This window comes from Crocuta crocuta, unplaced genomic scaffold (genome assembly GCF_008692635.1).
Source record: "Crocuta crocuta isolate KB4526 unplaced genomic scaffold, BGI_CrCroc_1.0 scaffold159, whole genome shotgun sequence".
Classification (NCBI taxonomy): Eukaryota; Metazoa; Chordata; class Mammalia; order Carnivora; family Hyaenidae; genus Crocuta; species Crocuta crocuta.
The window spans coordinates 3,146,465-3,167,757 of record NW_027533263.1 but is presented as its reverse complement, the minus strand read 5'-3'; the positions used below and the strand labels follow the sequence as shown (position 1 = coordinate 3,167,757).

The window sequence follows — 21,293 nt, the reverse complement described above, 5'->3', positions numbered from 1 at the left end:
GTCATGGGTATTAAGGAGGGCACTTGCTGGGATGAACACTGGGTGTTGTATGTAAGCAATGAATCTCCTGAAGTCAAGACTACACTGTATGTTAATTAACCTGAGAATAAATTTTTAAAAAAAGAAAAAAAAAAAAAGAATCTGATTTCAAGAATTCCCATTCATAGCTGTGCTCCTTACACAAGAGTCTGGATCTCAGTCCTGGGGGCATGGGCCCTCTTTCTCAGCCCTAGAATTGGTGTTTCCTCCTTATACCTGCTATTCCTATATTCCTTAGAGTTCTGTTTACTTCTGATGAGTGAATCTCTCATTACTGCAGTCCCCTACTCTAGTTAATAATTCTTTATATTAAATTTTCCCTATTTAAATAATTGTATGGTTTCTCTCTCCTGATTGGATCCACAATAATAAAGACCTGTAGGGGTGCCTGAGTGGCTCAGTCAGTTAAGCATCCAACTCTTTGATTTTGACTTAGGTCATGATCTCACAGTTCCTGACTGTGAGCTCCATGCAGGGCTCTATGCTGTCAGTGTGGAGCCTGCTTGGGATTCTCTCCCTCTCTGTCTGCTCCTCCCTACTTATGCTGTCTCTTTCTCCCTCATAAATAAATAAATAAATAACTTTAAAAAATTAAGAAAAAGTAAGACTTTTAGAAATACTAATCAAGAAAAAGAGAGGGAAGGTACTACAGAGCCTATAGACATTAAAAATATAACAGAATGTTTGTCAAGAAAACAAGAAAAGAAAGAAAAGGTATTAGAAATGGAAAAGAAAACTGTCCATTATTCAAATGCCAGGATAAACCATTAGAGTTAATAAGGAAATCTGGCAAGGTTAATGACTACAAGGTCAATATGCAAAAATCAATTGTATATATCAGCAAACAACAAAAAATGAAATTTAAAAACAGTACCATTTACAACAACATCAAAGCCCCATTAAATATCTAGAAGTAATTTTAATAAAAGCTGTATAAGACCTTTATACTGAAAAGTAAATATATATATATATATATTTCCTTTTTTATAGGAAATATTAGGAAATTTATAGGAAAAAATATTTCCTATATTTAGGAAAACTAAAGACCAAAATAAGTGGAAGGGTACTCTTCCATGTCCATGGAGTAGAAGATTCCATAATAAGTAAAGATAACTTTATATAAATCAAGTGACCTATATAATCACCTGGTTTATGATAAAGGTAACATTACAGCACAATAGAAAAAGGGTGATATTTTCAATAAGTTATGCTGGACCAACTGGATAACTGCCTAGAAAAATATGAACGTTAACCCCCTTCCTCATTCTTTACACAATAATAAACACCAAATGTATTATAGATCTAAGTATGAAAATTAAACAGTAAAAGTCTCAAAACAAAACTTAGATGAATATCTTCATAACATTAGGATAAAGATTTATTACTATGTTAACTAACCAAACTTTAAGTAAAAACTTGAAATAAAAAAAATATTTCTTACATAGGACACAAAATGCAGTAACCATAAAGGCAAAAGAATAATATATTGACTACACTAAAATTAGTATCTGTTCATCAAAAGACAGGTTAAGAGCACCTAAAACCAAGCCACAGAGGAAGATGATTAATATTTCCAATAAAGTTCTTAAACTTGGAAATTTTTATAATCTCTTAAAAATTAAAAATAGAGAAAACTCCAAAGAAAAATGGTCAAAAGATTTTAAATAACACTACACCAAAGTGAACAAATGAAAAGAATGTTCAATTTTATTAGCTATCAGGAAAATGCAAATTAAAATCACAATAAGAAACCTCTATACATTTACCAATATGAAGGAACAGATAGATGTAGAAAAAGGAGAACTCTCATACACTGCTTTGAGACTGGTTAAAAACACTCTGGAAAACTATTTGGAAGCATCTTCTAATGTATGAATTCATTCAATCCTTAATACTATGAGACAGGTAACCATTATTATCCTAATTTTACAAATGAGGAAATTTATCACACAAAAAAGTAACATGCCCAAAGCTATACAACAAAAATCAAATAATTCCTATTCCAACCCTGGCAGTATGATGAAGAGTCCATGCTGTCAACCATTATGCCTCTCTTTATATAAGTAAAAAAAAGGTAAGGAAATATACCCTTAGAGTAATCAACTATGTTCTTGGGAAACTAAAATCAGAAGACTGCTAGTACTTCAAAAATAGAAGGTTCTGAGATTAAGGGTCAGGATGTAGGCCAAGAGTAGATTTAGGAGTAAGAGAAATAGAAAATGGTAAAAAGTTTGCTGTCAGAAACTCAGTTTGAGGGCGCCTAAGTGGCTCAGTCATTTGAGCATCTGACTTCGGCTCAGGTTGTGATCTCATAGTTCATGAGTTCAAGCCCCACACTGGGCTCTGTGCTGACTGCTCTGAGCCTGAAGCCTGCTTCCCATTCTGTGTGTCTCTCTCTCTGCCTCTCCCCGGCTCACACTCTGTCTCTCTCTCAAAAATATGTAAACATATTGGGCAATAAGTAAACATAAAAATAAAACAATGTTAAAATATTAAAAAAAAAAAGAAACCCAGTTTGAGACTGGTTCCAACATTTAACAAAAGGAATGCTTTTATGTAGCATCACTATATTATTTAAAGACCCAGTACTTGATAACCACTAGACATAAACCTTCTTGAGGGCAGATAGGCAGATTTTATACTGGTAATCAATCCTAGTACCTAGTACTGTCTGCCAAATCTTAGATACTCAATAAATATTTAGTGAATATAACCAACTTTCTTTTTCTTTTTAATATTTTTATTTATTTATTTCTAGGAGAGAGAGAGAGAGAGAGAGACAGCGTGAGCAGGGGAGGGTCAGAGAGAGAGGGAGATACAGACTCTGAAATAGGCTCTAGGCTCTGATCTGGCTGTCAGCACAGAGCCCGACGCGGGGCTCGAACCCACGAACCACGAGATCATGACCTAAGCAAAAGTCGGACGCTCAACCGACTAAGCCACCCAGGTGCCCCACCAACTTTCTTTTTCAAAATGACTGTCTTGTATCTACAACAAAGAATAAGTTATGTTTCTGACAAGACCAAGAGAACTCTCGCAAAAGTTATTAGATACTTCTTTAAATATTCAAGTCTGTCTTACTAGTAATATATGTCCTAACTATATGTAAATATAACTAAAAGTAAAGTCATTGATCATCAGATCTTTCCTTTCATAAAATCTGGCTTTTAACTAAGAACAGTTTTTTACTAAAAAAAAAAAACAAAAAAACAAAAAAAACAACTCTAATGAAAAATACTGAACAATGCAGTAACCAGCAAGGAACAGAATTCTCCCCAAATCAATACCTTCATATTAGCAGCTTCTGGGAGAATAAAGGAAACCAAATATACAGTCCTAAAAAGTCCATGAACAAAAGACTTTGTTCGTAGAATAAACTGAGCTTTCGTTTTAATTATTCAATGAATTATTAAGCTTTGTTCCTAATGAAAACCCAAATATTCAGACTATCTTTGATAGTTGTTGAGGTCAGTTTTTTTGAATTTTAAAGTAATATAGGTCAATGAAAAGGAAAGTAAAGTAATATAAATGAAAATACAGAAATTAATCTAAATCACCCTAAATTTAACCCAGATGGAGAGAACTACTTACAACATTTTTTGTATCTAGCTTTTCATAATGTTTTTCTATAGGATGTGTATCCATCTATACATGTGCATACAGGTATACATATAGATACATTTTGGAAAATGTACCAGTAGCATAGTTTTTTCACCTACCATTCTGTTATGGGTTGAACTGTATACTCCCCCAAAAATCTTATAGTCCTAACCCGCAGTACCTGTGAATGTGACCTTTTTTGGCAATAGGCTCTTTACAGATGTTTAAGATGAGCACATTAGGATGGGCCTTAATACAATATGACTGCATCCTTATATAAGAAAGATACATACATGGAGGCCTCCTTATAAACATGAAGGCAGAGAATGGAATGGTACATTTTACAAGCCAAGGAACACCAAAGACTGCCAGCAAAATACCAAAAACCAGGAAGAGGCATGGAACAGATTCTCCCTCAAAGTTTTCAGAAGGAATCAACCCTGCTGACACCTTGATCTTGGACTTCTAACGTCCATAGTTGTGAGATATTTCTGTTTTTTAAGCCATCAAGTTTGATTTTCTTATGCCAGCCCTAACAAACTAATACACCATCTTAAAATCATCCCCATATATTAATAAATAAACATCTTTGTCATCTTTTTATTGTCTTTATTCTGATCCACTGTATGGATTCACTATCATTTAAATAACCCTCTACTATTGGACATTTAAGTATCTTCCAATTTCTGCTTCAATAAACAACACTTCATTAATAATCTTTGTACACATATCTATTTCCATTTGGCTTCCCTTAGATACGAAATTGCTGAGTTAAGTAGTAATCATTTTTTAAGCTTTTGATATACATTGCCATGCTGCCCTGCAAAAAGCCCTTATCAATTTATACTCTTATCAGCAATATCAAAGTACACATTTCCCACACCTCTGATAAAAGTAGGTATTGTCATTTAAAAAAAGACCCTGTCAGCCTAACAGGTAAAAATTCTCTCAGCATGGCTTTAATCAACTTACTTTGTTAATTATTGGTAGAGTTTGGACAAGCTTCAAATATTTAGAGGCCATTTACATGTTTTCTTCAATGTACTCCATGTTCACATCTTTAGCTATTTTTCTTTTGGAGCTTATATTTCTTAAATTTTTTTTTTTAAATGTTTCTTTATTTTTGAGAGAGAGAGAAAAAGTGAGAGGTGGGGAGGGGCAGAGAGAGGAGACACAGAATCTGAAGCAGGCTCCATGCTCTCAAGCTGTCAACATGGAACCAGACACGGGGCTCGAACCCATGAACCATGAGATCATGACCTGAGCCGAAGGCGGGCACTTAACCAACTCAGCCACCCAGGTGTCCCTGGAGCTTATAGTTCTAACAATGTGTAAAAGATCTTGTACATAGCTAGTTTTTTTTATTCATTTTTTAAATATTTTATTTATTTCTGAAAGAGAGACAGCATGAACGGGGAGGGTCAGAGGGAGATACAGAATCTGAAACAGGCTTCAGGCTCTGAGCTAGCTGTCAGCACAGAGCCCTACGTGGGACTCGAACCCATGAACCGTGAGATCATGACCTGAAGTCAGATGTTTAACCAACTGAGTCACCCAGGCACCCCTAGCTAGTTTTTAAATGAAATCCAGGGTGGGGCACGGACTTTGGCTCAGGTCATGATCTCACAGTTCGTGGGTTCAAACACCGCATCCGGCTCTGTGCTGACACCTTGAGAGCTTGGAGCCTGCATCAGATTCTGTGTCTCCCTCTCTCTCTCTCTCTCTCTCTCTCTCTGCCCTTTCCCTACTTGGGCTCTGTCTGTCTCTCAAAAATAAAGAAACATTAAGAAAAAAAAGAGGATCCTGGCATCTTTCATTTAAATGAAATCCAGAAGGGGGCGCCTGTGTGGCTCAGTCGGTTGAGTTTCTGACTCTTAAGATCAGCTCAGGTCATGATCTCATGGTTCATGGGATGCAGCCCTGCATCAGGCTCCACACCAACAGCATGGAGCCTGCTTGGGATTCTCTCTCTCCCACTCTCTGTCTCCCTCACTCGCACTCTCTCTCTCTCAAAACAGATAAATAAATTTTGAAAAAACGAAAAGTTTTTATGTAATTATTGTGAAATTATTAGAACTTCAGAGAAGCAAATGACTTTAAGTTACCTCTTGCATTAGGTTATTATTGTGATTGCAATCTTAAAAAAGGTAAAAGAAACTAGTTAAGCAAAACTACATCCCAGGGTAGCAGAACCAAGCTAGAGAGAAGCAATGTTCCAGACTGACTGGGATGATATCCTGATCCTACTATTTATGACCCTGGACTAGTTAATTTAACCACTCTGTGGTTCCTTACTTATAAAAAGGGGTACATAACAACACGTATTTATAAAGCTGTTCTGAGGCCTAAATGAGTTCAAACAATCTATTAGACCAACAAACTCAACAGTTTTCACTATTAACTATTACTACACTGTCAATTAGGAAGATTCTGGACAATAGTCCTAAATTATAAATCCAGAAATACTTTTTAAATCAGAATTTTTCCCAAAATGACAGGAGAATATGGGGTTTTAGCACACAGAATAGAAAAGTTACACTCACAGAATTAAAGCGGAGGTTTGCACACATCCTTGGAGCAGAGACGGTCAGGACAGGAAGGAACCAGAAGTCAAAGGATGAGGTTTGAGAGGATTAGAGAAGAATCAGAACAAGGAACTCAGATCTGGACAAAAAAACAAAAACAAGGCAAAAAAAATTATTATGTCAATATGAAGTAAATAATTTATTTTGCGGTGATAACTCTGGTGACAGCACTATTCCCTCAAAGAAAAGTAGGGAGAAGGAGGATGCTCTGACAGTCGCACTCTACAGTCATGTTCTTCCGAAGTAAACATTTAACTGGTATTTCTGATTAATGCTTAAGCTGAGCAACTGGCTTGTACTATGAGACTGACAATATAAACTCAAAATGCATTTCTCACATTTGGACCCAGTCTATGAACCAAAACTTAAAACTATATTGGCAAAAACATGAAATTTGAGAAATAATTTTCCATCTTGATTTGCCTTTAATCAGGCAGGAGGAGAAAAATCTGGAGTACAAAACAAAAAACAAAAAAGAAAGTTTGGGAAATAGAGCCTATGATAAAAAATTAAAAGTTAGAATTACTTAGTTTGAAGGACAGAAGAAAGAATAATTAAGGCTTACAATAAATATTACTAAAAAAAAAGATATTTCTATCATCACTGAAAGCAAAGCAAGGAGAAATGCGCAAAACTCCCTGGAGATATACAATTAAATACGAAAAGATGTTGATTACTGGCAAATGCTAGGTATTTAAACAGAATAGAAAGGAAGATTCTGACTGGTGAGTGCTCAGAGAAATGCAACCTAATGGCTTCCAGGGAGGACAATGAGGGATGACAGAAGAGCCATGACAACCCAAGTGAACAGCCTGAGAGGCCTTGAGAACATGATGTGAACACAGCCAATACGGAATCTTGACACACCAAACAGAAATGATAACAATGAGAGGGTAGGGATTTGGTATACAAGTCTCCTGACCCAGTAGAAATAGGAACTGAAAGAAGAAAGACTAATCAATATCCAGCTATGGTTAAATGCTTTGTTTGGTCTGTTTTTAGGAGGAAAACTGTGCAGAGGATTCAATGTATTAATTAATGCTTCCCAGTAAACTCAGCAAGCCAGCCTCAAGTCTTGAATAGGAAGTATTAGTTTCAAATAAAACTCTGATAAGGAAAAAATGCCATTAAGCACTTATTAAATGTTATTTTTAAAAAGTAGTTAAGAGTCAATTATGCATCCTCTTAACATAACTATCAGGTATTCTATACCTCAAAAATGTTACAGAAAGGCTTATAATGTGCATTTAAGAACATTTTCAGGAGGAATGAACAAAGTAATAGAAGATGAGAAGGTAAAGAAAATAAAACTGACCAATGTGGGGGCACCTGGGTGGCTCAGTCAGTTAAGCATGTGACTCTTGATTGTAGCTCAGGTCATGATCTCACAGTGTTTGTGAGATGAAGCCCTGCATCAGGCTCCATACTGGGTGTGGAGACCACTTAAGATTCTCTCTCTTCCTGTCTCCCACCCCTCAGAAAATAAAGAAAATCTACTTCTAAAGCAAAAAAAAAAAAAAAGAGAGAGAGAGAGTTATTTCTTGAGTAGTTACTGTGTCCTAAAACCTGTTGTTAGGAACTTTAAATCATTATTTCACATAATCGTCACAGCAAATTTGTGACATAGATGTTATAAAGCTAAAGAAATGAAAGCTCAGAAAGGCCAAGTAACACACAATCATGCAGATACTAAATGGCAGGAAGCAAGATTCAAAGCTTCTTGCCCAAGCTTAATCTTCACACTATAAAATCATTCTATTTCCAAGGAGCTACATCAAACATACAACAAAATAAATAACTTCGTCTGAAGCACACAGATTAGGAAAAAGGAGATGGAAAACACAATCTAAGAAGGGAGAAAGATAAGAAAATCAATTTAAGGGGCGCCTGGGTGGCTTAGTCGGTTAAGACTCCGACTTCCGCTTAGGTCATGATCTTGCGGTTCGTGGGTTGGGGCCCCGCGTCGGGCTCTGTGCTGACTGCCAGCTCAGAGCCTGGAGCCTGTTTCAGTCTGTGACTCCCTCCCTCTCTGACCCTCCCCTGCTCATGCTGTCTCTCTCTCTCCTAGAAATAAATAAAACATTAAAAAAAAAAAGAAAATCAATTTAATTTTGTCATGTCAGGTTGTTATGATAGTTTAAAAAAGGTGCATGAAGAAGGGTACATAACTAAACTGGGGACTAGAGTAGGAGTTGGCCAGGCAACACGAGATACATATTTCTTTAGAGAGAGGATGGGGAGCCTGGGTGGCTAAGTTGGTTAAGCATCCGACTTCAGCTCAGGTCACTATCTCACGGTTCATGAATTTGAGCCCTGTATTGGGCTCAGTGCTGACAGCTGAGCCTGGAGCCTGCTTTGGATTGTATCTACCTCTCTCTCTCTCTGCCCCTCCCCAACTTGCGCTCTGTCTCTCTCTCTCTCTCAAAAATAAACATAAAAAAAATTTTTTTTTTTTTAAGAGAAGAGTTAGACTCATAGAAAAAACAAAGGAGACAATGACTGAAGAACTTTAACCTGGTCAGTTTAAAAAAATTTTTTTTTCTAATACGGATGCTTAACCAACTGAACCATCCAGGCACCCCTAACTTGGTTAGTTTAAATAAATATTTACTGAGGTTCTATACCAAGAGCCAAGTATACAGATGTAACTAATAAAGAATAGTCCATTCTTCCCTACATAGAGCATACAGTTTAGGACACAGACATTCAATGAATTACACAAAGTGTAATTAACAAATTGGAAAGTGTTGTGAAGGAAAATTAGGGACCTACCTAGGGACAGTGGAATGATCAGACATGGCTTCTCTGAGGAGTGATACTCAAACTAAGAGCTAAAAGGTGAACTTGCATTTACTAGGTATGTGGGTGGTTAGAGGAGACAATCCAAGCAACAAGAACAACATATACAGAGACCTTGAGATGGGAGAGAATAAGGTATAAAACTAAAAGAAAACCAATGTGGCTAGAGTATAAGGACAAATGAGGATGGGAAATGCGGCTGGAAAAGTAGGCAAGCTAAAATCACAAATGGCCTTTAAAACTACATTAAATGTTCTGGAGTTTGTTCCAAGAGCAAAGGTAAGCTGGTGGAAGTTTTTGATCAAGGGAAAAATGAAATTAAGAATTGCAGGGGCTCTTGGGTGGCTCAGTCAGTTAAGTGCCTGACTTCGGCTCAGGTCATGATCTCATGATTCATGAGTTCAAGCCCCACCTTGGGCTCTGTACTGACAGCTCAGAGCCTGGAGCGTGCTTCAGATTTTGTGTCTCCCTCTCTGCCTTTCCCTACTGTTCACACTCTCTCTCTCCTTCAAAATAAATTAAAACATTAAAAAAACTAAAATAAGAATTGTATTTTGAAAATATCTATTCTCAGTGGTTTTGAATTTCAAGTCCACAGATACAAAAGGGTCTTTACTTAGAATCTAGGAGTTTGTGTAACCTCTAATTGAAATTTAGCATTTCTTTCAATTGTGAATACAGGCCCTTTGATTGTCATTGATACAAATTTCAAGTATGTTCACATCAAATTATACTTATTACAAAACTCTCAAAATAGTAATTTTGTCCCTCATAACATCGTTACTTTAAAGTTATGGAAATTTGGGGGCACCTGGATGATTGAGTTGATTAAGCATCCAATTCCTGATCTAGGCTCAGGTCTTGATCTAAAGGTTATAAGTTCAAGCCCTGCATTGGCCTCCATGCCCCAATCAACCAAACAATCAATGAAAATTTTGTACCCTATGATCCAGCAATCACACTACTAGGTATTTACTCAAGGAATACAAGGAATACATGCACTTCAATGTTTAAAGTAGCATTATGTTTTGTTTTTAAAGTTTTTAAAATGTTCGTTATTTATTTTGAGAGAGAGAGAGACAGAGCAGGGAAGGGGCAAAAAGAGGGAGACACAGAATCCAAAGCAGGATCCAGGCTCTGAGCTGTCAGCACGGTGCCTGACACAGGGATCAAACCCACAAACTGTGAGATCATGATCTGAGCCGAAGTTGGATGCTTAACTGGCTGATCTACCCAGGTGGCCCTAAAGCAGCATTATTTACAATAGCCAATTATGGAAATAGTCTGTGTCCATTCACTGTTAATGAATAAAGATGTGGTATATATGTACACAATGGAATATTAAGCATCCATAAAAAGAATGGAATCTTGCCATCTGCAACATGGGTAGAGCTAGAGAGTATTATGATAAGCGATATAAGTCAGTCAGAGAAAGACAAATACCATATGATTTCATTCATAAGTGGAATTTAAAACACAAAACAAAAAGCAAAGGGAGGGAAAAAATGAGAGAGACATTGGCAAACCAAGAAACACACTCAAGTATACAGAACAAACTGAGAGGCACCTGGGTGGCTCAGTTGGTTAAGTGTCTGACTTTGGCTCAGGTCATGATCTCACGGTTCGTGGGTTCAAGCCCCGCAACGGGCTCTGTGCCGACAGCTAGCTCAGAGCCTGGAGCATGCTTCAGATTCTGTATCTCCCTCTCTCTCTGACCCTCCCCTGCTCATGCGGTCTCTCTCTCTCAGAAATAAATAAAAAAATATTTTAAAAAACCAAAAATAACCAACTGATGGTTACCAGAGGTGAGGCACGTGGGGGGATGGGTGAAGTAAGTGATAAGAATTAAGGAGTGCACTTATTGTGATGACTACCAGGTGACATATGGAAATGTTGAATCACTATAATGTACACCTGAAACTTATATAACACTATGTGAACTGCAATTTAAGTAAAAGCTTTAAAAAAATAAAAAATTGGGGTGCCTGGGTGGCTCAGTCGGCTGAGTGTCCACTCCTGATTTCAGCTCAGGTCATGATCTCACTGTTCTTTGTGAGTCTGAGCCCTGCATCAGGCTCTGCACTGACTGTGTAGAACCTGCTTGGGACTCTTTCTCTCTCTCTGCCCCTCCCCTGGTCATGCTTTCTCCCTCCCTCAAGATAAATAAGTAAGACTTGAAAAAATGAAAATAGAATCCATTAAATATAAAACCTTAATTAATTAGAGGCACCTGGGTGGCTTAGTCAGTTGAGCGTCCGACTTTCGCTTAGGTCATGATCTCGCGGTTCGCGGGTTCGAGCCCCGCGTCAGGCTCTGTGCTGACTGCCAGCTCAGAGCCTGGAGCCTGTTTCAGAGTCTGTGACTCCCTCTCTCTCTGACCCTCCCCTGCTCACGCTGTCTCTCTCTCTCCTAGAACTAAAAAAAAAACAAAAAAAAACATTAAAAAAACTTAATTAAAAATATGGAAGTTCTAGAAACAATGCTAGGTCTTGTTATTTAATGCATTAATAATGATGTATAGGGGCACCTGGGTGGCTCAGTCCATTGAGCATCTGATTTTGGCCCAGGTCATGCTCTCATATGAGAGTTTGAGCCTCGCATCAGGCTCACTGCTCTCAGTGCAGAGCCCGCTTCAGATCCTCTGTCCCCCTCTCTCTTTGCCCCTACCCTGCTCATGCTCTCAAAAATAAATAAAACATTAAAAAAAATAATGATGATCTACATATATTAATATATCATAAACTTTTAAAAAATAATATTTTTATAATTATATTGTTTTCCTTTGTAGTTACACATATTTTCAAGTTTATTTATTTATTTTAAGAGAGATAGAGAGCATAAAAGCAGGTGAGGGGCAGAGAGGAGAGACTGAATCGCAAGCAGGCTCCACTCCATCAATGCAGAGCCCCCATGTGGGGCTTGAACACATGAACCAAGAGATCATGATCTGTGTGCCAAGATCAAGAGTCGGATGCCCAACAGATGAGCCATGTAGGCAGCCCTATAGTTACACATTTTGAAATGTTATTCTCAGATGGACTCTATAGGTTTCACCAAAAGTACAACGGGTATGTGTCATAAGAAGAAGAGTTTAAGAATCCCTGCAGAGGACAGAAAATGGATTAGGGGAGAAGGGCAAAGAGAAGTTAAAAAAACAAGCAATCAAGGTAAGATTATGGAAGCTTAAACTAGGATGGTGGCAGTGCTGATGGAAAGAAGTAGTCCAATTTGAAAGGTAAAACTGACAGTACAGATTCTTTTCAACTGTAATTATCAAAGAATAATGTTATAAAAACGCTCATTATAATAAGATGGAAATTAAAATACAGAATCTAGGGGCACTTGGTTGGCTCAGTCGGTAAAGCAAGTGACTCTTGATCTTGGGGTTGTGAGTTTGCATGTAGAGATTACTTAAAAATAAAATCTTAAAAACAATGCAGAATCTGAAACTATCAATATAGTATGATGCTGATTAAATTCTACTGTGTACAGAAAAGACTAAAATGATAGAAAGTATTTTAAAATGTTAAACATGGTTATCACTGAGTATGGTAGCATTAAAAACGTTTATTTTTTCCTTAGGACTTTCCTAATTTTTTCCATATTTTGTAAAATGAATCAGAAAAAAGTAAACATAATTTTAGGTATTTTTGGGAAAATTCTAATGACATGGAAAAATGTTTATGATACATTTTAAGGTGAAAAAGTATATAAAATTATACATAGAGTATGATCTCAACCATATATACATCTATAGTGATATTATGAATGATTTCTTTAAAGTTAACGTTTTCTAGGGTGCTTGGCTGGCTCAGTTGGTTGAGTGTCCGACTTCAGTTCAGGCCATGATCATGAGGTCTATGAGTTCGAGCCCCGTTTCAGGCTCTGTGCTGAGAGCTCTGAGCCTAGAGCCTACTTTGGATTCTGTGTCTCCCTCTCTGCCCCTCCCCCACTTGTGTTCTGTCTGTTTCTCTGTCTCTCTCTCTCAAAAATAAACATTAAAAAAATTTTTTTAAATAAAGTTAATGTTTTCTACAGCAACCATAAATTTTATAAATTCCATTATTAAAAACACTTTTTTTAATGTTTATTTATTTTTGAGAGAGACAGATCATGAGTGGGGCAGAGGTGGGGGGGAGGCAGAGAGAGAGGGAGACACAGAATCTGAAGCAGGCTCCAGGCTCTGAGCTGTCAGCACAAGCCTGATGCAGGGCTTAAACACACAGACCATGAGATCATGACCTGAGCCAAAGTTAGTCGTTCGACCCACTAAGCCACCCAGGTGCCTCAATTAAATTATTTTTTATTTATTTATTTTTTTATGTTTATTTATTGTTGAGACAAAGAGAAACAGAGCATGAGTGGGGGAGGGGCACACAGAGAGAGGGAGACACAGAATCTGAAGCACGCTCCAGGCTCTGAGCTGTCAGCACAGAGCCCAACGTGGTCTTGAACCCACAAACCGTGAGTGAGATCATGACCTAAGCTGAAGTCAGACACTTAACCGACTGAGCCACCCAGGCATCCCCCAATTCCATTATTTTTAAAGAGCACAATGGGTGGATTAGTTTTGTACAGAAGGGTTCTTAAAGCTTTAAAATGACAAGAACAATATTGAGATGGATAGAGTTTGTGGGGAAATAGGATATTGAGGAAATTTAAAGGTAAGGGATTCTATGCTCTCAGCAAAGCAGGAGGCAAAGATACCTATAGCAAGCAAAGGGGTTTATTAGCAATACTAGAATAAGGGTGAAGGTTTGGAACACCCCTATTGGGACACAGAGAACTGTCAGCACGCAGGGCTCGGCTAAGGATCTTTACAGACCAAAAGTAAATAGTATGGATTAATATTGTTCTCAAACTTTGTAAATAAATCATTTGTGGAACATCTTAAAAATGTTAGATCCCTAGTGGTGCCTGGATGGCTCAGCTGGTTGTGCCCAACTTTGGCTCAGGTCACAATCTCAGTTTGTTGGTTCGAGCCCTGCATAGGGCTCTGTGCTAACAACTCAGAGCCTGGAGCCGGCTTCAGATTCTGTCTCTCTCTGCCCCTCCCCAACTCATACTCTCTCTCAAAAAATAAACATTAAAAATTTTTTTTAAAAAACAATTGTTGGGGCGCTTGGGTGGCTCAGTTGGTTAAGCATCTGATTTTGGCTCAGGTCATGCTCTCGATGCTCATGAGTTCGAAGCCCACGTTGGGCTCTGTAGTGACAGCTTGGAGCTTGGAGCCTGCTTCAGATTCTGTCTCAATCTCTCTGCCCCTCCTCTGCTCATGCTCTATTTCTCTTTCATATATAAAACATTAAAAATATTTTTAATAAATAAAAATAAATTTTAAAAATGTTTAAAAAAATGTCAGATCTCTCTCCCAGTATGATTTAGTTTTATCTATGCAGAGGCCCAGTAAATCTGGAGTTTTTACAGGAGAATGTATTTTAAGTGAGCTTAGATCAGGTTTGGGGACTGGTTTAGAGTCTGGCCTAAACACAAAGGACAAATCTATTGACAGAGAAATTTTGTTCAGGTTCTCTCCATTCCGATCATTCCAACTGACACAGAAGAGTACAGGTGTGAAAAGTTTTATTGTGGTTTGTTTTGTTTCAGAATTTCAGGAGAATAAAAATCAGCTTAGAAAGACAAGTAAGAAAAAAGTAGCAAAGACAAGACACATTAATAGTAAAAAATATACTATCATCTGTATTATACAATTCTGGGCCACACTTCTTATCACCTTACCTTTAGCAGGAGAGCAAAATTACTTTGCAGAGAATTAGCCACACCGCTTTCATACAATTTTTTCCTCATGTGGTTTTCATTCACATTCCCACCACCAGATTGATACCTTAATAATGACTTAAGCATGGTTTCAAAAGGGTCCGCTGAAACAAATTAAACATTTCTGAGTCAAAGTGGACAACAGAACTGAAAACAAACAAAACAACTATAAAAACTCTAGCAAAAAACAAAGAGATCAAGGAGGTAGGTGACTGTAGCTAAGAGCATGGCAACTTTTTTCCAAACTCCCTTCATTATTTTTTCTAAATATGAACAGTTCAAGAGGCAATAAAAACTGGCAAAAATACAATATCCTGACTGGCAATTACACTACAAATAATTAATACTTAATGTAAATTTTCTACCTACGTGACAATATCTCTGATTTTTAAAAAAGCTCATTTCACTGGTTTAAAAGCAAAATTGTTGTTTGTGTGTAATGGTCACGTTTTACAGTTAAAATTATTTAGCTGAGTTCAGAAATTTTTTCTTTTTCATCCATTTTTTAAGTGTTTATTTACTATATTGCTTCCATACAAAAAAAAATACACTGTCATTGTAAACAATTAAAACAACAGTAAAATACAAAAGAAAATTCGTCTAAATTTCACCAGAAAGATGAGATAATGTTAAACATTTTTGAGACTGCCTTTTTTTTTTAAGAGAGAGAGAAAGAGAAAGAGGAGGGGCAGAGGGAGAGAGAATCCCAAAAAGGCTCCACGCCCAGCCTAGAGCTCCAAACCAGGTTCAATTTCATGACTATGAGATCATGACCTGAGTGAAAATCAAGAGTCATCGTTCGATCAACTGAGGCACCCAGGTGCCCCAATGAGTTTTTTTTTTTAACAGCTGTTAACATTGAAACAGAAAAATGTCAGAGTTTGCAAAGAACACAAACCCTTCTTTCAGAGCACTTCTCCCAGTTCATTAGTGTGATCATTTAAATAATGTTTACATGCTTCTCCCACTCCCTAATATTATACTATAAACTTCACAGGAGAAGGGACCATGCCTGGTTTTACTCATCTTTACATTTCCTGACAGAGCCATCCTTCAATGTTATGGAAAACTTAGTGATTAAGTGCACAAACTCAGACCAGACTGCCTACCTTCAAGTCCCAGCTCTATCACTAATAACTTGGGGGATCTTGGGCCAATGACTTAACCTCTTGGTACCTCAGTTTTCTCTAATGTCTACTTCATAAGGTTGTTCTGAGGATTAAATGAGTTAATATCTGTAGAAGTCTTATAATAGTTTTTGCATATACTAGGCCATACAGATATTTGATAAACAAAATACATCATTATATTAAGGCCTGAATATATTTTTTCATTCAGCCACTAATATTTAACTTTGCTTCAAAATTTTATGGTAAATAATATTAATGTCTTTTCTTATGAATATCAATTTATGATAAATTCCTTATGACAGTATTGCTAAGTCAAAGATCCTGCCAACCCACTCTCCCAAGTTTATAAAATATTTACATTCCATGTTTGCATATTTCCTTATCAACAATGCATTTTGCCAATATTCTTCATATCTTCCAAGTCAGATAGGTAAAACTTTTATTTGCATCCCACTAATTATTAGTGAGGTTGAAATCTTCATTTGCTTATTGGCCATTTTTATTTCCTCTTTCTTCATTACCTTGTTTTTGCCCACTTTTCTGTATCTCCATTTTATTTTTACTTTATTAGTTTTTATTTATATATATGGGTGGCAAATCGTTTCCCCATATTTCTTTTAAACTTTTTCAAGGTACCTTCTTAATTTACAGAAATGTAGTAATCAACCAGTCCATGTCATGTCTAGTAATCTGTGCTTTTTATTTTAATGAAATTTCTCATTCACATAAAAATTTAAGACAGATTTACCCGTCTTGTGCTTGTCGGCTCCTACATCTCATGTTATAGTAAGAAAAGGTTTATCAACACCTACCCCCAATTTAATATTTAACCATGTTTTATTCTAATACTTTTAGGACTTTAAATTTTAATAATACGGAATTTATTTTGATATAAAGAGTAAGGCAAGGATGTAGATTTAGTTTTTCCAAATAACTAACCAGTTTTCCAAAACCATTTATTACCTTTCCCCTTTATCATAAAATGCTCTCTTTATCATGTATGCTTGGTTTGTCTACGAGACTACCTACTCTGCTCCATCAATCTGTCTAGTCTTACCACAATACAAGAGTCTTTAAATTAATCTAGATTTACAGCATATTGCTCTACCTGATGGTACAATTATTCCCCTCATGAATATTCTTTTCTAGATGTTTTCTGACTGTTCAAGTACCTTTACTATTCCAGATGCACCCTGGAACTATTTTTTTTCCCAAAAAAATCCTGTTGGAATTTATATTGGGATTCTACTGTATAAATCTATAAATTGAGGAGAAAAATAATCATCTTATAATACTGTCTGTATATTCAGTGAGATACTAATTATACAAACCTTAGCATAATGCCTGGCACATAACATAAAACATTTAATAAATGTTAGCTGGTCCCACCCATTAACATGTATGCTCTTCACATAGGGATGTTTATTCTTAAAAGATAAGGAAGAGCTAATTAGAAAAAAATTAAACTTACATGTCTTATTGGGGTTGATATGCTGCTTCAGGACATCAACAGTGCCCAAACTAACCACAAGGCGCCTGCCAAACCAGAAAGAGACCACAGGCCCATATCTCTCATGCAAATTAACCAGGAACTCGTGCAAACTTCCACTGTTCACAATATCTGGAAGATTACCATCTCTGAGAAAAGAGCAACAATTGATAAAATAACTTGTAAAAATAAGAAATTTAACTTGGAAGAATCAGAAAAACAGTAACTGATTTTGAGTTAACTCTGTCAACTGATGAGAGCAGAGTTGCATGAAATGCAAATTACCGCAAAATCTAAAACTTAAATTTGACTTCTCACTTTCCGTAGTTATATTTAGATTAGGATTTTTCAATGGTTTGAGAATTTATAACAATTCAAACCAAGAAGAAAGCTACACAAGGAACATCAAGTAGACAGTGGAAAATGATCCACTTTTTGCAAAATCTCATTTTGAGATAGTAATGAATCATAGGGTGATTTAAAGGAATTAAATTATGTAACCTAAAAATATAGTTTAGTTTTGATACCAAAAATTAAGAGTTAACTCTACTGAATTCCAAAAAAATAAATAAATACATAACTACTCACTTTTCTTCAGTTGGCGTAATTCCTGGAATTCCTGCAGCTTGTCTAGAAGCCTTAAGGAGAAATTTAAAAATAGTATAATGACTTAGTCTATAACATATAATTTAATATATAATACATAAGCATATAATCTATAAATCAGATATTTTGCCAAAACATCTGCAGGACTAAGTGATGGCTTTCCAATTTGGTTGGATGTTGAGAATTGTTATGTCTTAAAATACAAAAACTGGGTTCTTGTATTTAAAAGAATAATCTTAATATTCTTCCACCATGTCAATTAAACTAACAAGTTTGAAAAACTTAACATCCATTCTACATCAACTAACTTATAATGAAGTACCTTTTTAGCTGTTGTTCTGAGTCTATATATAGCCCCTTCTAGCTTGGCTTTAAAAAAAAATCAGTATCATGCTAACAACGGTTTCATTCCTTAAATTGTTCTCTAATTAAAGAATTTACCTAAGTACAATTATGATAGTCATCTTTTGCTTTAATGTAGTCATTTAAAAATTATTTTAGAGAAAGTATGCACAAGTAGGGAAAAGAGGGAGAGGGAGAGAGAGAATCCTAAGCAGGTTCCATGCTCAGCACAAAGCCTGACTTGGGGCTCAATCTAACAACTTTGAGATCATGACCCGAGCTGAAATCAAGAATTGTACAGTTGACTGATTGAGCCATTCAGGCGGCCCTAATGTAGTCATTATTGTCAGGGTCATACAGTCACTGAGGTATGTGGCATACAAATAATAAAATAATTCATAGCAAATTGTTCAAGCAACAACCTCTAAAATGAACTAGGGGAAAGTATGGGAAATTTTAATATTTTACAATTTTATGTCGGGTTTATAGCTGCTGTGTTTTGGAATCAATGTTATTTTTTACTTGGTTTTTATCTTATGACAAGTATATTATTCTTACAAGACTTTTTATAATTTTTTTTAATGTTTATTTATTCTTGAGAGAGAGACAGAGGAGACACAGAATCCGAAGCAGGCTCCAGGCTTCCAGTTGTCAGCACAGAGCCTGAGGCAGGGCTCAAACCCACAAACCGTGAGATCATGACCTGAGCCGAAGTCAGACACTTAACCAACTGAACCACATAGACGCCCCACTTTTTATAATTTTTTTTTATGTTTTATTTATTTCTAGGAGAGAGAGAGAGACAGCGTGAGCAGGGCAGGGTCAGAGAGGGAGGGAGTCACAGACTGAAACAGGCTCCAGGCTCCAAGCTGGCAGTCAGCACAGAGCCCGACGCGGGGCTCGACCCACGAACCGCGAGATCATGACCTAAGCGAAAATCGGACGCTTAACCGACTAAGCCACCCAGGCGACCCTGCTTTTCATAATTTTTAAGTAAACTAAATATTTCTAGAAAAAATAACCTGAAATATTTACTCCAGGATCAATTCTGAATTCTGTCAAAGATTTTCACTAATATTAATCAGTGTTTATCTGGCATTCTGCCCTTTTTTCCCCTAACATTACATAAGTAAATGAATAAGTATTTCTTTACTTGAAAATTTACTTTTTGTATCTTAATTAAAAGATTTCTTTTTTTATTTTTAATTCCAGTACAGTTAACATACAGTGTCATATTAGTTTCATGCATACAACATAGTGACTCAACATATTTGAACATTTAAAGGCCAAACTGTATTCCCTCATGTAGTAGAAAGGGCACCTGGATGGCTCAGTTAGTTCCGCGTCTGACTTTGGCTCAAGCCATGACCTTTCAGTTCCTGGGTTCGAGCCCTGCACTGGGCTCTGCGCTGACAGCTGAGCCTGGAGCCTGCTTTGGATTCTGTCTCTTTCCCTCTCTGGCCCTCCTTCGCTCATGCTGTCTCTCCCCTTCAAAAATAAGTATTAAAAGTTTTTTAAATTTAATTTTAAATTTAAATACAATTTAATTTTAAATACAATTAAAAAAAAATTTTAAAGAAATTCCTTAATCATTTTCCTACTATACTGCTGTAAAACATCTCAGCTATTTCTTTTCTTTCGTTTTTTCATTAATATAAGTAGTGCTATAAAAACCTTTGTACGACTTTACTTTTTTTCTCCTTTGGGGTATGCATGCCGAAAGAGAAATACTAGATTGAATGGTACTAACTATAGAGTTTTTTAGTTTCTGCTAAATACTACAAGAATGCTATCTAGGTATATGTCACTTGTGTTTAACTTACAACAATGAAATCTATACACTGTATAATTCTGTCCTACTGTCACCCATAATGGAAACTTGTCACGTTTAATATTACAATTAGGGGAAGAAACTAGAAAACACCACCTTGTTTTGTAGACAGGTTAAGGGATGATTACTCATCTACTAGCTCCTTTCTCAGAATCACCCTCTGGGGCTGATAAAGGCAAGCATATAAGGCTAAGAACAAGATTCAAAACTAATGCAAAGTAGCCAGGTCAAGCTCAGGAACTAACACACCACAGGGCTCATTCCACAACTCATCTGCTTCCAACGCTGTGAGAAGAGCAAGACCGGTCTGGGTCGTGAGGACTTTGGATTTCAGTAATAACAAAAGGGAAGACGGATGGAAAGGCGGGGAAAGGAGAGGGTTTAAAAAAAAAAAAGCGTCGAGAATCCTCAGAAAAGACAAAGGAGTGGAACACCCTCACACACTCAAGATTCCTTCCAGGCACTGGAAAATGGAAACTGGGTTTGGCAGGATTACTGCCAAAAAGCCACCCCAAAGTACTTCCCGCGCAGCCTGGATAAAGGCGTGGCAGTGCCGGGAGCAGGGAGGCAGGACCCCGAAGAAGGGCCCTGAGCCCTGAGGCAGCCACACGCCTTTGACCGTGCGCCCCTGAGGGGTCGTCGAGCCGCCCGCGCCGCTCTCCTCCCAGCGCAGCCCGCGCGTGCCCCGCGAGACTTCACGTGCTCGGGAGCTGCAGCTGCGCGAAGCGGGAACGGGAACGCGAGCGGGAGCGGGAGCCCGAGCCCTCCCCTCAGGCCCGCCCCCTGCAGCCCAAAGTGCGCAGAGCGACCACGCTGCGGCAACACAGAGGCTGGGGCGGCGGCCGGAATCCCCAGGGCCGAGACGGCGGTTACCGGATAAAGGTAGAGCACCGCTGCCACCAACGCCAGCAGGAAGGTAACGGCGAAGATCGCAAAGTCCAACATGGCTCTTCCGCCAAGGAGCCACGTCTCACGTCCCGGGATCCGGCAGCCGCGCCTCAGCCTGGCCAGCTCTGCGGAATGGGCGTGAGGGCGGAGGCGTCCTGCGGCACTTCCGAACCAATGGTCCCACCGGGGGGCGGGGCTGGCGGGGT

At 37.6% G+C, this 21,293-nt stretch overlaps 1 protein-coding gene across 1 annotated transcript in view; it reads right to left on the bottom strand.

The window, feature by feature from the left end:
* Window positions 1–21,236, bottom strand: part of CYP20A1 (cytochrome P450 family 20 subfamily A member 1) — a 63,564-nt gene extending 42,328 nt beyond the window's left edge. The window contains exons 1-4 of the mRNA XM_077747617.1: window positions 21,073–21,236; window positions 18,009–18,058; window positions 17,403–17,569; window positions 14,763–14,905 (exon numbers count right to left, since the gene is read on the bottom strand). Of these exons, the coding sequence (XP_077603743.1) occupies window positions 14,763–14,905; window positions 17,403–17,569; window positions 18,009–18,058; window positions 21,073–21,144 (432 nt within the window). The 5' untranslated portion in view covers window positions 21,145–21,236. The remainder of the gene's footprint in view (window positions 1–14,762; window positions 14,906–17,402; window positions 17,570–18,008; window positions 18,059–21,072) is intronic.
* Between the last annotated feature and the right edge of the window lie 57 nt (window positions 21,237–21,293).